Below are 13867 nucleotides of genomic sequence, written 5' to 3' on the forward strand. Positions count from 1 at the left end.
TGTCCTAAAGTGTTTAAGAAGAGGAGAGTGCTGCATTTAGGTGCCTAAATCTGATCTGCTAGTTGATATCCAGCCTCTTAAATATGCTGTGTGCTCAATATTAATAGCTCGGACGGAGTTAGTGTAACTTAGTGCCACCAAACTTTGCAACTTGTGCAGACATCTATGATTGGATCTCCCGTGGTATTTCTTTTTATTTCAGCTTTGCACCCATCCATTTCCACCCCACACTCTTGATTTGGATTGGGAACCAGGAGGAGGGGAGGCTAATGCTTTCTCATTTTCTCTCTCTCTCTCTCTCTCTCTCTCTCTCTCACACACACACACACACACACACACACACACACAGAGCTGCGCTTAGCCATGAAGGGGGAAATACACAGCCACCATGGTTTCACTATTAGTTCCTCCTAATAGTAACTTAGGAACGCAGGTGGTGCTGTGGTCTAAACCACAGAGCCTAGGGCTTGCTGATCGGAAGGTCGGCGGTTCGAATCCCCACGACAGGGTGAGCTCCCGTTGCTCAGTCCAGCTCCTGCCAACCTAGCAGTTTGAAAGCACGTCAAAGTGCAAGTAGATAAATAGGTATCGCTCCGGCGGGAAGGTAAACGGCATTTCTGTGCACTGCTCTGGTTCGCCAGAAGCGGCTTAGTCATGCTGGCCACATGACCCGGAAGCTGTACGCTGGCTCCCTCGGCCAATAAAGCGAGATGAGCCCCGCAACCCCACAGTCGTCCGCTACTGGACCTAATGGTCAGGGGTCCCTTTACCTTTAAAAGTAACTTAGAGGAGGGATCTGTATTAAAGAATCAGCCCCATCCTCCTTGTCATGGTCTCTGTCCAAATTAGGAAACCCCATGGCTTCTTTTAGGGGCAAATTGTCAGGAGAGTCAGTCACTGAATTAGGGTATCATGTGTCACTTGGTTCTTTGTGGCTTAGCTGCCAGCCAGAAAATCCTTCCCCTTTAAACACACAAAACTGCATTTGAACAAGCTACTCCCTTGGAGCCTCACTCCAACATCTGAAACATGGGGCTAATAATAGTGATCTCACTTACTGGGTTGTTTACAAAGTGCACCGACTATACAGTGGTACCTCGGGTTAAGTACTTAATTCGTTCCGGAGGTCTGTTCTTAACCTGAAACTGTTCTTAACCTGAAGCACCACTTTAGCTAATGGGGCCTCCTGCTGCCGCCACGCCGCCGGGAGCACGATTTCTGTTCTTATCCTGAAGCAAAGTTCTTAACCTGAAGCACTATTTCTGGGTTAGCGGAGTCTGTAACCTGAAGCGTATTTAACCTGAAGCGTATGTAACCTGAGGTACCACTGTAATGTATGTAGAGCACCATGAGTTGTATTCAGTGGCAGAATTGTTCCCCTTCCTTTCCTACCCTCTGCAAATCCCTAAAAAGCCTTGTTGGAGGACTGAGGTAGGAGGATCCTGAACAGTGTGGGCTCTGTCAACGCAGAACTTCAGCACAAGGGGAGAACTGTCTCACATCGGGTGGAGGAACTTTGCATGAAACGGAGCTCCCTCGGGTGCAGTGTTCCTTTGCCCATTTTCAAGGGATTCTCCCTCACACTGCAGCTAGCTGAGATTCCTGCACTGCAGGGGGTTGGACTGCAGGATCCTTGGGGTCCCTTCCAACTCTACAATTCTATGGTGCAGCAAGGACAGAGTGCATCAGTCCCCTAGGAGAGGCTTTTTCTCATGCAACCAATAGATGCCACCCTATGGAATTCCAGATATTAATTTAAAGCAGCGTTCATCATTGACACTACAAATGGGCTTCATTGCACTGTGCGGCTACTTCTCAATTCACAAGCTGCTTTGAATTTCAGAAGTGTACAAGCTCCTCTAGAGTCTCTACGAATGCATTCACAAATATGTTCGGGTGGCCTTTACTGCTTATTTATTGAAGTAATCCCCAGCCCCAGCAGATGCTAGTGTAATTATTATTATTATTATTATTATTTATTAATTATGTGAGTGTCTGTGGCAGAGTGTTGTATATCTACAGTCATTAAACCGAAAACAAAAATGGGGAAAGTGCAGTCATATCATTTAACACACACCTGTTTTAGAAAGTAGGTTGACTGAAAGCATACATTTCTGTATACACTCAAACATTACAGAATTGTATTGGAGGGCCTTTCAGATATAAGGCTCCAATCTGAGAAGAAGCTGTATGAACTAAATAATCCACTACAAAGCCTCTCTCCCCACACACACACACAAAATACCCCCTTGAAATGTACACTTTTTATTCCCATTTACTCCAGTAGATCCACTCTGTTGTAAAGTTTCAGCTTCCAATAAATGTCACACTTTTATGATGTCTAGATGGTTAGTGCCCCATGCAGGATGTTTCACAATCTATTATGCAGGTGGAGCTTTTCTTTTCTTAGCCCTTCAAGTTACAAAACAATGGTTATAATTCAGATATGGCACTTGGGCCCACTGAAAGTTAGGTAACTTTTAAGTGCTTCATCGTCCAGTTGTGAGACTGGTGTTAATGGATCTTGGGCAAATTGAACTGTGCCTGGATTGCACTATTTCAAAATAAATAATTTGCATGGTATGCCAAAGCTATTCTCCCTAGCTTTCTTTCGCCTGTTCCACGTGTTCCATCTATTTCAATAAGAGGCACAATTAATAGGCAATTAGCAAATCATTTCCCAGTACTATATAGATAGCCAAGATACCAACAAAACAGACCTTTAAAAAAAACTAGCTTCCCACTTTTTAAACAATTATGTGTTTATTTAATGAAATGTGCATACTCCTTAACTGTTAAAATCTCTAAGTGGTTTTCATTAAACATGTTGTGATATTTCCGTTCTTTTTTCTTTTTTCATTTTCTACCTCAAAGAGCCTAAGAAAGATTACTGTAAGAAACTGCCTCTTAAAAAAAAAAAATTTAAAAATCCAAGATTTTCAAAAGTTTTCATATTATATTGCCATTTCCCCTTGACCCACCCACTCCCCAACTTCACCTGCTCATTTGCATGTGCGGGTTTAGTTGCTGAACTCTATGAAAGAAGAGCAGATGGGGAAAGAGTTGCAGGGACTGCAGGGGGGAATGGCGGGCCACTGAAATGGCAAGCACCTCACCCTGCCTTTCTCCAAACCACCCCCTCCTGAAGCTGCTGTTCTCCCTAAAAGAAGCAGTTATCAGAGTTTTCTTGCATACACATCCATGCACCGTACTGTGAATGAAACTTCCTGTTTTGCTGCATGGTGAAATGGTGACGATCAAACATTTGCTTGCTTGCCTCCTGGCTAGCACACCATCAACCATTCAGAAACTCAGATTACACTTCATTGGTGGCAGACCCATTTGTTTAAACTGCAGTCTTCCCTAGTCATATATAGAAAATGGGGTGGTGAGGCCAATGTGTAGAGCCAAGAGGGGGCTAAATCCTCCTCCCACCAAGGCCCACCAAGGCTCCTTCCCTGCAGTCTTTCCCTTCAGGCACTTCCATCCAAACGTACACTTGTTTCCCGTTTCATTGGGCATGGTCTACACATCCTTTTTAGTGGAAGTAGCCTTATCCCAAGTCAAACCACTGGCCCATTTAGCTCAATATTATTTCCAGTGTCCGGTGGCAGCACTTAAATGGTGGTCTTCCCCAGCCCTGACTGGAGATACCAGGGACTGAACCTGGGACTCTTTGAGTGCCAAACTGTGTGTTCTGCCACTGAGCTGTGGCCCTTCCCATGAATGGTAATACTTTTGCGAGGCCATTGTACCACCCAAGCACATAAAGTACAATAATCTTGCACCCAGATAACTATTATACTCCTTCCCCTGCCTAAAATTGTTGCATTTGTTAATGCTGTATGCAGTGTGGATGCACCAGCTTCTCCTATGGATGTTACTTGTGGCATTCATCTTGTTTATTTATTACTGTTCTGCTGTCACAGATCCTTTTGCAATTAGAATTTAGTCTTCATCTTTTTTCTTTGCTGTGCTCTCCCCTACTGTCCAATTTCTATAGATCTTTTTTTAAAAAAAGTGATAAAGAGCAGAAGTTCATCTGCAGTTTTGTAAATCTTTAAAATCTTTAGCTCTTAGGTGGCTGTGCCTCATCTTGCAGTGTAACTCCCAGGTGTTTGGAAAAAGTGAAAATCCCAATAGAATATTGTGCTGCTCCTAAAAAAGCAGCTTACCACAGCATCATCCTGTGGCTAACTTAAATGTGTGATAATGCAATGTGCTTGTTCATGAAGGCCCCCAGATACGATTGAGTAGCCCTCAGCTTCACCCAGCTAGTTTTGGCTAAAGCTCTGGAATCAAAGTGAACATTGCCAATGAGTCATTGCCGGCACATCTCAAGAGAACCATATCCACTTTCATTCATCTGGCAAGTGAGCTGTGAGTCTTTATCTTGTCTTTGGCAAACCTTTCTGCTGTCATAGACACAAATGGAACCAGGACGATTTGGAGTGCCTCATCACCTTTAAAAAAGTTTCTTCAACTTTACAATATAGTTTAAAGATATATCAAGCAGGCACTGCAAGTGTTTGCTTCTATCTCTTTTCCATAGTTAGGTATGTAATGACCTCTGTGCTTCTCCAATCCTCCCATCCTTGTTGCTCCGTGATTCTATGAAAGAGCTTAGACTATATCTGAGGTCAGTTAACAATGTGCGGGATGCAGCTGAATCACGGAAGGTAATGGATGAGTCACAATTCAGTTGACTCCATGATGTTCCAGTCCTGGATTACAGGTGCTTTTATCGAACAAGTTTCGTGGACTTGGGAAATGGGCCGGCTGCGCTTGACGCTGCGTATGGAATGCCTGAGTGACCCCAGACGTTTCCATAGCCTGAGCTGTGGCTCACTGGCATTCTCGGGGTGGTACGGCATACATTCATGCGGCCCGTAGAAAGATTGATCTAGAGCTGCTGGCTTGCACAGAGTGATAAAGACGAGGCAGGTAGCCAGGAGGAGGAAGATGCAGATGAGACCGATGATGATAGGCAAGGAGTCGGGCTTCTCCCCAGTCGGCTCAGGGCTTAGAGGGACCAGCTCAGTGGTGGCATTTAGAAATGCAAGTACCCTGGTGGTTGGAGAGGTCTCGTTGGCAGCAGGCGTTGTGCTCATCTTTCCTACAAGACAAAGCAACAAGAGTGGAGTCAGAGAACTGGAATCACTGGTGAATTGTGAGAGAAGAATCAGCTGCCTTGTGTGTGTAAAACCGTCAAGGAGAACAACAAAAACCCCAAACCCTAATTATAAATAAACGGACTCAGTGCAGTGGTCCCACACTTCTTGCTACGGAGATCCACTGGCAGAACTTTGCTTAGAATCCACCAGTCCTTCCTCTAGTAGAGATGGCTCTGCATATTCCTCAAGTGCTTTTGCCTAGCTGGAAAGTGTCCTCGAACTGTCACAATGCCTTCTGCTTGCCCAAATGGGGAGGTTTATGTGTAACCCTCCGACTGTTGCGTGGTTGAAATGTAGCTTGACGTGCAAAGGGTGTAAGAGTCATAATCCCTGTGCTTTTGCCTCTGGCCCCATCCACCACCAGAACGTGGCTGCTGGAAAGGAATTATGCAAGGGAATTCAGCCTTGTTCCACAAAAGCTTCTTCACTCCTGGTATATATCATATAGCTGGGATGGCTGGCCCAGATCCAGCCCACCAAGCTTTAGGAAGTGGCCCGTCAGGCCCTGAAGCATTATTTCACAATATCAGCACTGTGGTTCCCAGCACTGAGATGGAGAGCGTCTTTCTACCCCCATATGCACACTTCAGCATTTGCCCCCACCTCACTCCAGCCTTGCCTTCTATTTCATTGCACTTCTTCGACCATTAACAAACAATGAAATTTAATCATCATAATTTTCCCAAAGAGGTCCATCCCTACCTTGCAACCACCCGTACGTCTTCCTGTCTGACTGTTTCCAGACTCAGTTCAGCAAACAGGAGCTACGGCATAATTCTACTGAGTGCTCACAATGCCAAAGCAGCAGGGGGAAATAAGGAGTAAATAAGAGTTGGTCCTAGAACACTGCAGTGCCCCCTCACAGAAATATGGGCTTTGGAATGGATATTTAATTGGCTGGCACTATCCCTGCTGTGGTCAAGATTACAGAGAGGGCTTTCCTAAATGTCAGGCCTAGTGTGATTAATTTTTTGCCTATGCAGAGGGAGGAGGCACTGGGAGGACTGAGCAAATAAGTACATGGCATTGGACTTCACTGAGCACAGAAAACAATACAAAACAAACCCTAAGGCTAGCCTTTGGAAACAATTTGCTGAAGACGTTTCCTAAGATCTCACCATTAGCATGTGGCCCTGCTCCATTATGCCCAAATTAACATTCCCTCAGACACTCTCCCTGCCCACCAAACATTTGCTTGTTTTGGACAAAGAGTTCAAACATGCAGGGCATATTTATTTGGAGAAATGGGGGGCAGGGGAGAGATAAGTAAAAACATGCAGATGACTTTGCTGCTTTGTAGTAATCAGGCTCTTGCTGGTAAGAGGGATGCAGGGAATCTCTCACTCTGTAGCTATATTGAAATAAAAACAAATAGTTGGGAGATCCAGTTACTGATCTTGCACATGTGGTTTGGCCTCTGGTTGGCTCTGGAGAACTAAATGTCTGTTCTGCACTTACAGGCACAGCATAGACTGCTGATGGGACTTTATTCCCTGTTATCACAGCTCCACAGGGTGGCTGTAACCAATAAGTGCTTGCTCACCCTGTGGACCACCCCAGCCATTTGGAAAGTCCTGCACTGCAGGGGGTGGGACTAGAGGATCCTCAGGGTCCCTTCCAACTCTGCATTTGTATGATCCCATGACCTGTTACCCTGTTCCAGAATTCTTTCTTTAAAAAACAACAACATCTGGGCTGATTTTAAAATGTCACTGAACTTGTATCCACAGTAAAACTGGAGTGAGTTTTGAAGTTTGTGGCAAAACACACACACACAAAAAATAGAAACAGCATTATAAAAATGATCAGGGAGCTTAACCGTACTTTTTTTTGACCCTACAAGCTGCGGAATAAGTGACCAAGTCCTTTGAGGATCGTTTCAAATGTTGTCGTACACAATCAACTTCCTTTAGATCAGCCATGAAGATATAAAACAGATACAGTGGTACCTCGGGTTAAGTACTTAATTCATTCCAGAGGTCTGTTCATAACCTGAAACTGTTCTTAACCTGAAGCACCACTTTAGCTAATGGGGCCTCCTGCTGCCGCCGCACCACTGGAGCACGATTTCTGTTCTCATCCTGAAGCAAAGTTCTTAACCCGAGGTACTTTTTCTGGGTTAGCGGAGTCTGTAACCTGAAGCGTATGTAACCTGAAGCGCATGTAACCCGAGGTACCACTGTGCTTCTAAACTTGCATACGTTGATATATGTTAATATATCCAAATGGGCGCTGTCTTTGAATTCTTTGTGAGATAAGCAGCGGCTTTTATTGTTCCTGACAGAACAGCAATTTGCACAGGTACCTGAGCATGTGCACATGGCAGATCCTTAACTTTTGGCTAGCTGATTTTATGCATAGGATTTGGCTTTCAGCAAGCATTGACAAGCTCTGGGGGAAAAACAAAACTTGTCAATGCATGCTAAGCACCAAATCTTGTTTCTAGTATTTATTGGCATCCAGTATTTATTGGTGGATGTGGGGGGATTGGTCCATACTTCTTCCAAGCCCAGTCTCCCCACACCCCTGGATCCTTTAAGTGGAACAGCCTCTGCAGCTTTAAACAGGTGAATCCTCTGAGACCAGTTTCTTCCCCTTTTACCAGTGATGTTTTCACAAGTCTGATATACAATTAACAATAACAATCTAAGAAATAATAGTCTTCTAGAGTTCCGCTGGATGATCCATGTTAGACAGATCTTTTGTCTGCAAAACAGATACTTGTCTCATGGGGGGGGAATACTTTTAAAATCTGAGGGTGAGAAGGGCTGCATACTTGTTCCTTGATTATTGGATAATATTTGCTTGTGATTAGCAGTACTGATGGATATTGGCAGCGCAGTTTTGAAAGGCTGTACAGCTGGAAGCAGCATCCATATGCTAAAGTTGCTTTATACACTAACAACTTTAAAACCTTTTACAGTTGCAACTTTCAAAACATGTTCACAGGGCTTTCTCTCCCCAAACCAAGTGTCTGCAAACCCAATTTTTCTAGTGTATAAAAGCACCACACACACACACCTGTATTTTTTTTTTTAAAAAGTTCAATCAATAATCCTGTAATAGTCTATAATGGAATCATCTTCTGGAATACTTACATTCAACAGTGCCTTATTTAGTATGACAAAGAAATATGGCAAATTGCCAGTCTTGAGGTTCAATGTGCTCTATTCTCATTCAGTTCCCCTGTGATGCTGTATCAAGCTGTCATTCTGCTTGTTCATGGCACTTGCAGATCACTTCTTAAGACCATTTATCTTACTTAAATGTCACTTCAACACTGAGTCTCCTTCCTCCCCTGGAAAAGTTTTCTTTTCCTAGGCGGTCTGTTTTCTGTATGCATTTATTCCCACCAGAACTCTCGCTTGCTGTCTCTGGTGGCATTTATTTTCAGCAAGCTCACTTGCTGCATAAACTGAATTGGACCCAAGAATTTCAAGGTATTTGGCAACCGATGCACATAGAAGAGCCCCAACATATTTTGTGAGTTTGCCTATTGACAGAATGAATGCAAATAACAATCTTCTATACTCCACCATCCCCTCTCAGTGCTTTTTTTCTGCAGAATAATAATGATCAGATTTAAGACAAGCAATTGCCTTTCTCCTGAGAGGATGAAAAGAGAAGGGAAGCTAAAAACTAATGCCTAATTTTAGAAGAGACATGTGAGCAGATATATATATATATATATATATATATATATATATATATATATATATATATATATATAATATCCACCATACACTTTCAATACCTATGTCAAGTAAAAGTAAATGGAGACACAAAGGCTTCTTTTAGCTTGATGAGATGCATTTCAAATTCACACGTGACATCACAAAACATGCAACTCCAGCCATTTTCTGGCCACTTGCTTACAAATTATATATATCAGAAGTGGTGGTAATGTACAGCAAACTTCTTTGAAGCACGTCAGGAGGTCTTGCACGGTCTGTGCTTTCCCTTGTTTCATGCAACATGCATTTTAAGACACTTACATGTGTCTGTTCCTTCCCAAAGTAATTTGTGAAGCGGCCCTCACTTGAGCAGCGCTTGCTGATTTACCCTGCTATCCATCCCAGACAAATTTCACATCTTTCCCCTGAGTGGAAGCCTCAGTCTCACTCACACTTCTTCAAAAAGAATTATCTGAGGTCAAAATAGCAAAGGTGGAACAGACAAATGGAGTGGCTTCTCTTTTAATGCACCAACCTTTTTCTTGGAAGATATTCCTGGAGGGAAACTGCATCACCCTAGCTGCAGGAAAGCTTTTGGGCCCTGGCTATATTTCTAAGACAATTTTACCTTTTTTTTTTTTTTTTGCTTCCTGCCCTCCTTCAGCTTTTAAGGGGGATTTCTTCTTCTGTTCTTCATCCCCTGGGCTCTTGTGTAGCCTCTGTTGTCTTCCAGCCCCTGACAACTTGGGGGAGGGGTGAAGGGAACATAGGGCAGGCAGAGGATAGGGGGATGGAGGGAACAGAAACAAAGGAACTTAGATGTAGCAGCAAACACTAGACAGCTAGTGAGTATGCAGAGGAGCAGGCCTTTGAGCATCAAACACTTACTTTTTTGATGGACATGGAAGCAACAACTTTTGAGATAGGAAGCTGTCATGAACTGTGATTCTTTACCTCTAGCAGCTGTTCCATCCCCTGCTGGAAGTTGGAATGGTACAGTCTGGCCACTGGCTTCTATTCATTGAATGCCAGCCTTCAAGTTACTCCTCTGTTGATCTGGGACCAACAATTGGGGGGAGGGTGGGGGAGAGACAGGAGGAGGGACTCTGGCATGCAGTTCTTGCCCGTCTTCAGCTCTTCAACTTTCTCCCCACTCCTGTTTATTACTTTGCCCGCATCTTTTGTCTTCAATGTCATACTTTAAAGATCTTGTATTTAATGTAGTATCCCCTCTGTTTCTAGAGTTACCTCCTTTCTGTTTTCTTTTTAAATGGTCTGGTCCTGGCCCTGCACAAATAATCTGGGAGGAAAGGGAGAGGGAGAGAGGGAGAAAGAGAGAGATGGTGGGAAGGTGGGGGCAGCAGGGAGAGAAATCTCTGGAGAAATGGGTGCAGAGTCAGGCACATAGGGGGAAATGGAAACAATTGGAAACAGATGTTTGAGGACTAAGTAAGAGAAAGTTAGTGGGCAGACAGAAAGTAAACTTGGATGTCCTTCCTGATATTTCACAAGGTTGGTGGAAACAGACACACAGGTTAGGGAAGGTGCACAAGGTATCAGTGGCTCTGCACATGCTCCCAGTTTTTCACATCCTGATCTCAGGCTGCAGAATAAGCAATCATGAGCTGCTGAGCCATGAATGGATGGTAAGGATTCCTGGTGTTGTCTATAGTGGCTAGGGTACTTTGGTAGCAAGAGAAGGCAGGCTACAGACAAGAGCTAGACTGGTACCACACTGGAGCATGGTGAATTGCAAGACTTTTGAGCATGTCTTGCATGTCATATGCTAGACAGGGTCACCATGTCAGCATAAGAAAGAGCTGTATACCACCATTATTGTACCTGCCTGGGCTTTCAGAGTGCATTAGCACATGCATTGTAGCACACTGTCTCCAGACAATAACTATTATTATTATTATTATTATTATTATTATTATTATTAATACCCCGCCCATCTGGCTGGGTTTCTCCAGTCACTCTGGACAGCTCACAGCATATATTAGAACATTCTAAAACATCAAACATTAAAAACTTCCCTAAACAGGGCTGCTTTCAGATGTCTTCTAAAAGTCAGGTAGTTGTTTATTTCCTTGACATCTGATGCGAGGGCGTTCCACAGGGCAGGCGCCACTACCAAGAAGGCCCTCTGACTGGCTCCCTGTAACCTTCTTGCAGTGAGGGACCAGCAGAAGGCCCTCGGCACTGGACCTCTGTGTCCAGGCTGTATGATGGGGGTGGAGACGCTTCTTCAGGTATACTGGGCCGAGGCCATTTAGGGCTTTAAAGGTCAGCACCAACACTTTGAATTGTGCTCAGAAACACACTAAGAGCAAATGAAGATCCTTTAGGACAGGTGTTATGTGGTCCTGGCAGCCACTCCCAGTCGCCAGTCTAGCTGCCACATTCTGGATTAGTTGTAGTTTCCAGGTCACCATTCAAAGGTAGCCCCGTGTAGAGCGCATTGCAGTAGTCCAGGCGGGAGATAACCTCTTTGCCATCACTATCACCACTTGGTAGGCTTGGCGTTGAGCTCTAACCTGTGTTCGGTCCGATTCAGAATGAGTTTTCCTCTACCAGCACTCTAGCCGTCTCAGGGATTGTTTCATCGCTCCGGGGAAAACCACAGGGCCGTCCAGGCTCCAAGCAGTTGGAGAGGGCGCTTTGGAGCCAGACAGTCAATAGCCCTGGTTAACTCCACATTCTAGCAGGCCACCAGGGAATTAATTGAAAGGCCATCAACATGGGGTAAAACATCCCCCACCACTCTTTGGAAGCCATTTGGAACCATTAAGTGGTGAGGATGTACCATCCAAATTCGTCCCAGCTCCCTGCAGAGGGAAAGGGTCACAGAGTCCTGTTGCACCAGGAAGTGATCTGACCATGGCACTTCTTTTGTTTCATGTTTACTTAGTGTCAGATCACCCATGGCCATAGAGGTGAACACCAGGTCTAAGGCATGTCCGTGGCTATGAGTTGGGCCAAACGTATTCAGGGACAGCCCCATGGAGGCTAGGATTGTAAAGCCTGCTAGACACATCAGAAATATTTATTTCAGTTCATCTTAAATCAAACAGTCAACAATAAACATGAAAACAGGGTTGTAATTGCTAATTACTATATCATTGTTTATTATCCTGAAAGTTGACCATTTAATTATATATAGTATCTCTTGTGCATTTTGCTATTTAAAATTCGATGCATTTTGTACTGAAGTTCAAAAAGTAAAATGTGAATCAGCCCTTACAATGTCACCATGGAGTTACCATAGGCCTATAACTGAGAACTGAGTTGTGGGAAATGTGGTTTGATTTGCTGCTATTTGGGACCACTTTGCACCTTTCAGCACATGATGGGGAGGAAAAATTGCACCTTGTCAGCTTCAGCCTGTGGTGGACAAGGGAAATAAAACCTAATGGACCTTGATGAACTCAGTATTGAGAAGTTTTTGGCATACATCTAAAATAGACAAATACAAAGTCTTTAACAAGGTACCACCATTATAGCCTTTGCAATCACTGGGATTTCTGCTGGCCATATCTGTGATCCTCATGTTCAGGATTGCTGGTGACTGCATAGAGATATTCATTTAGGGCTGGTTAGTATTGTTTAAATTTGGGGCGCGGACGGTCACTTACATTGATCCAGTTGTTAGGGCTTAGAATTTCAGATTTCCCTCATTTGATATGCTGGAATTTCAACCTACACACACATACACACACAGTCTCCCCACCAAAAATTCAAACTTTCTAAAGTAATAAAAAAATCCAGCAGAGGGCACAAATGTACTTCACCCTTTTAGAAGACACTCTTGGCATTCCTTTAAAAATTACTCTGCTGTGTTAATAAATTGTGTTCTTATTTTTCCCTAGCTTTTTAAGAAATATATGTGATATGCTTGTAGCAGAGGCTGCCTACAGCAAGTGCATTATTCTTTGGGCTCATATACATGACTCCAGTGTCACCAATGATGCTTTGAAGGAAGAAGACCCTTGCGATAAGCAATAAGAACGCCAGAGGGTACCATTGAGTTGTGTTTCCTTTAGTATCAAGTGATATTCCATTACATACACACACCATGAAATTATTTGAACTATGCAATAACTCAAGTTCTGAGCCAGTTTCTGACAGTGATTGCTGGCTGTAGTAACTTCCATCAAAGCAGCAGCTTCAGAGGGAATATTAAGACAGATAATAACTTGCTTTAGAACTCAGTAATCCTTCAACTTTGTTGGATTATGTATTCCCACTGTTGTGATTTTCTTCTCCTTTGGACACCGCTGCGTTTTCTTACATTACATCCACCACCTATTAGCTTGCTTGAAGGACCTTTGGATTAAAACTTGGCTCTTTATATATGCCTGTGCAACTGAATCACTAAATGATCAGGGTAAAGAAAAGGCCAAACATTTCTGGGCTTGTGTGTGCTCTATGCCACTGATAGCGGCTTAAGACATTGCTAGGGAGATACACAGTCTCATCTCTGTTCAGCTGGCAGCACTTGCTAATATTCAGAGTGGAATTTTCATGGGGGGGGATTTACATCTGTAGCCTGAATAAGTTCCCCTTTGAACATTTCATGAAGCATTGGCAGTTGATTACAGAAGTGACTGTATTCAGCTACCACTTCCTCAGCAGCATCCAAAACCGCCCTCAGATATTTGTCCATGAAGACTCTCAGTGGAACCTCCTTGTTTGTTACCTAGCAACACATCCCTTTCCCCTCACCTACCATATTCAGGGCAGAGCTGCATATTATAAAAAAAAAATAAAAAATTGAACAACAGCCCCAAACGCCCCATGTTGAATTCTTGTTCTGCCCTTCGGTAACATATGCACAACTTACCCTGTTCCTGCTGTTGCCATGTTGTGCATTTTTCCCCATTCCACACAATTAGCTCGAATGTGAAATGAGGAAATGCATATTGTGGGGACATCAGGACATGAGGTAAATTGTATTACATATTGAAGAGAGGAATAGAAGAACTCAGCACAGCAGTGCAGGTTTTCATGGCAGGCAGC

The 13867-nt window shown here is 43.7% G+C and overlaps 2 protein-coding genes across 2 annotated transcripts in view; one reads left to right on the forward strand and one right to left on the reverse strand.

Annotated features, from left to right (window-relative positions):
- The window catches only part of CDH23 (cadherin related 23), a 398874-nt gene that overhangs the window by 282584 nt on the left and 102423 nt on the right, over nucleotides 1-13867 (forward strand). The window lies entirely within an intron of this gene.
- Nucleotides 4426-9840, reverse strand: LOC310762821 (uncharacterized protein C10orf105). The gene is made up of 3 exons (XM_083614337.1): nucleotides 9737-9840; nucleotides 9384-9591; nucleotides 4426-5116 (listed from the first exon to the last, which is right to left on the reverse strand). The coding sequence occupies exons 2-3, from the start codon at nucleotides 9418-9420 to the stop codon at nucleotides 4692-4694; spliced, it is 462 nt and encodes a 153-aa protein (XP_083470463.1). The 5' UTR covers nucleotides 9421-9591; nucleotides 9737-9840; the 3' UTR covers nucleotides 4426-4691.

This window comes from Podarcis filfolensis (genome assembly GCF_964270895.1).
Source record: "Podarcis filfolensis genome assembly, chromosome: 5".
NCBI classification, from domain to species: domain Eukaryota; kingdom Metazoa; phylum Chordata; class Lepidosauria; order Squamata; family Lacertidae; genus Podarcis; species Podarcis filfolensis.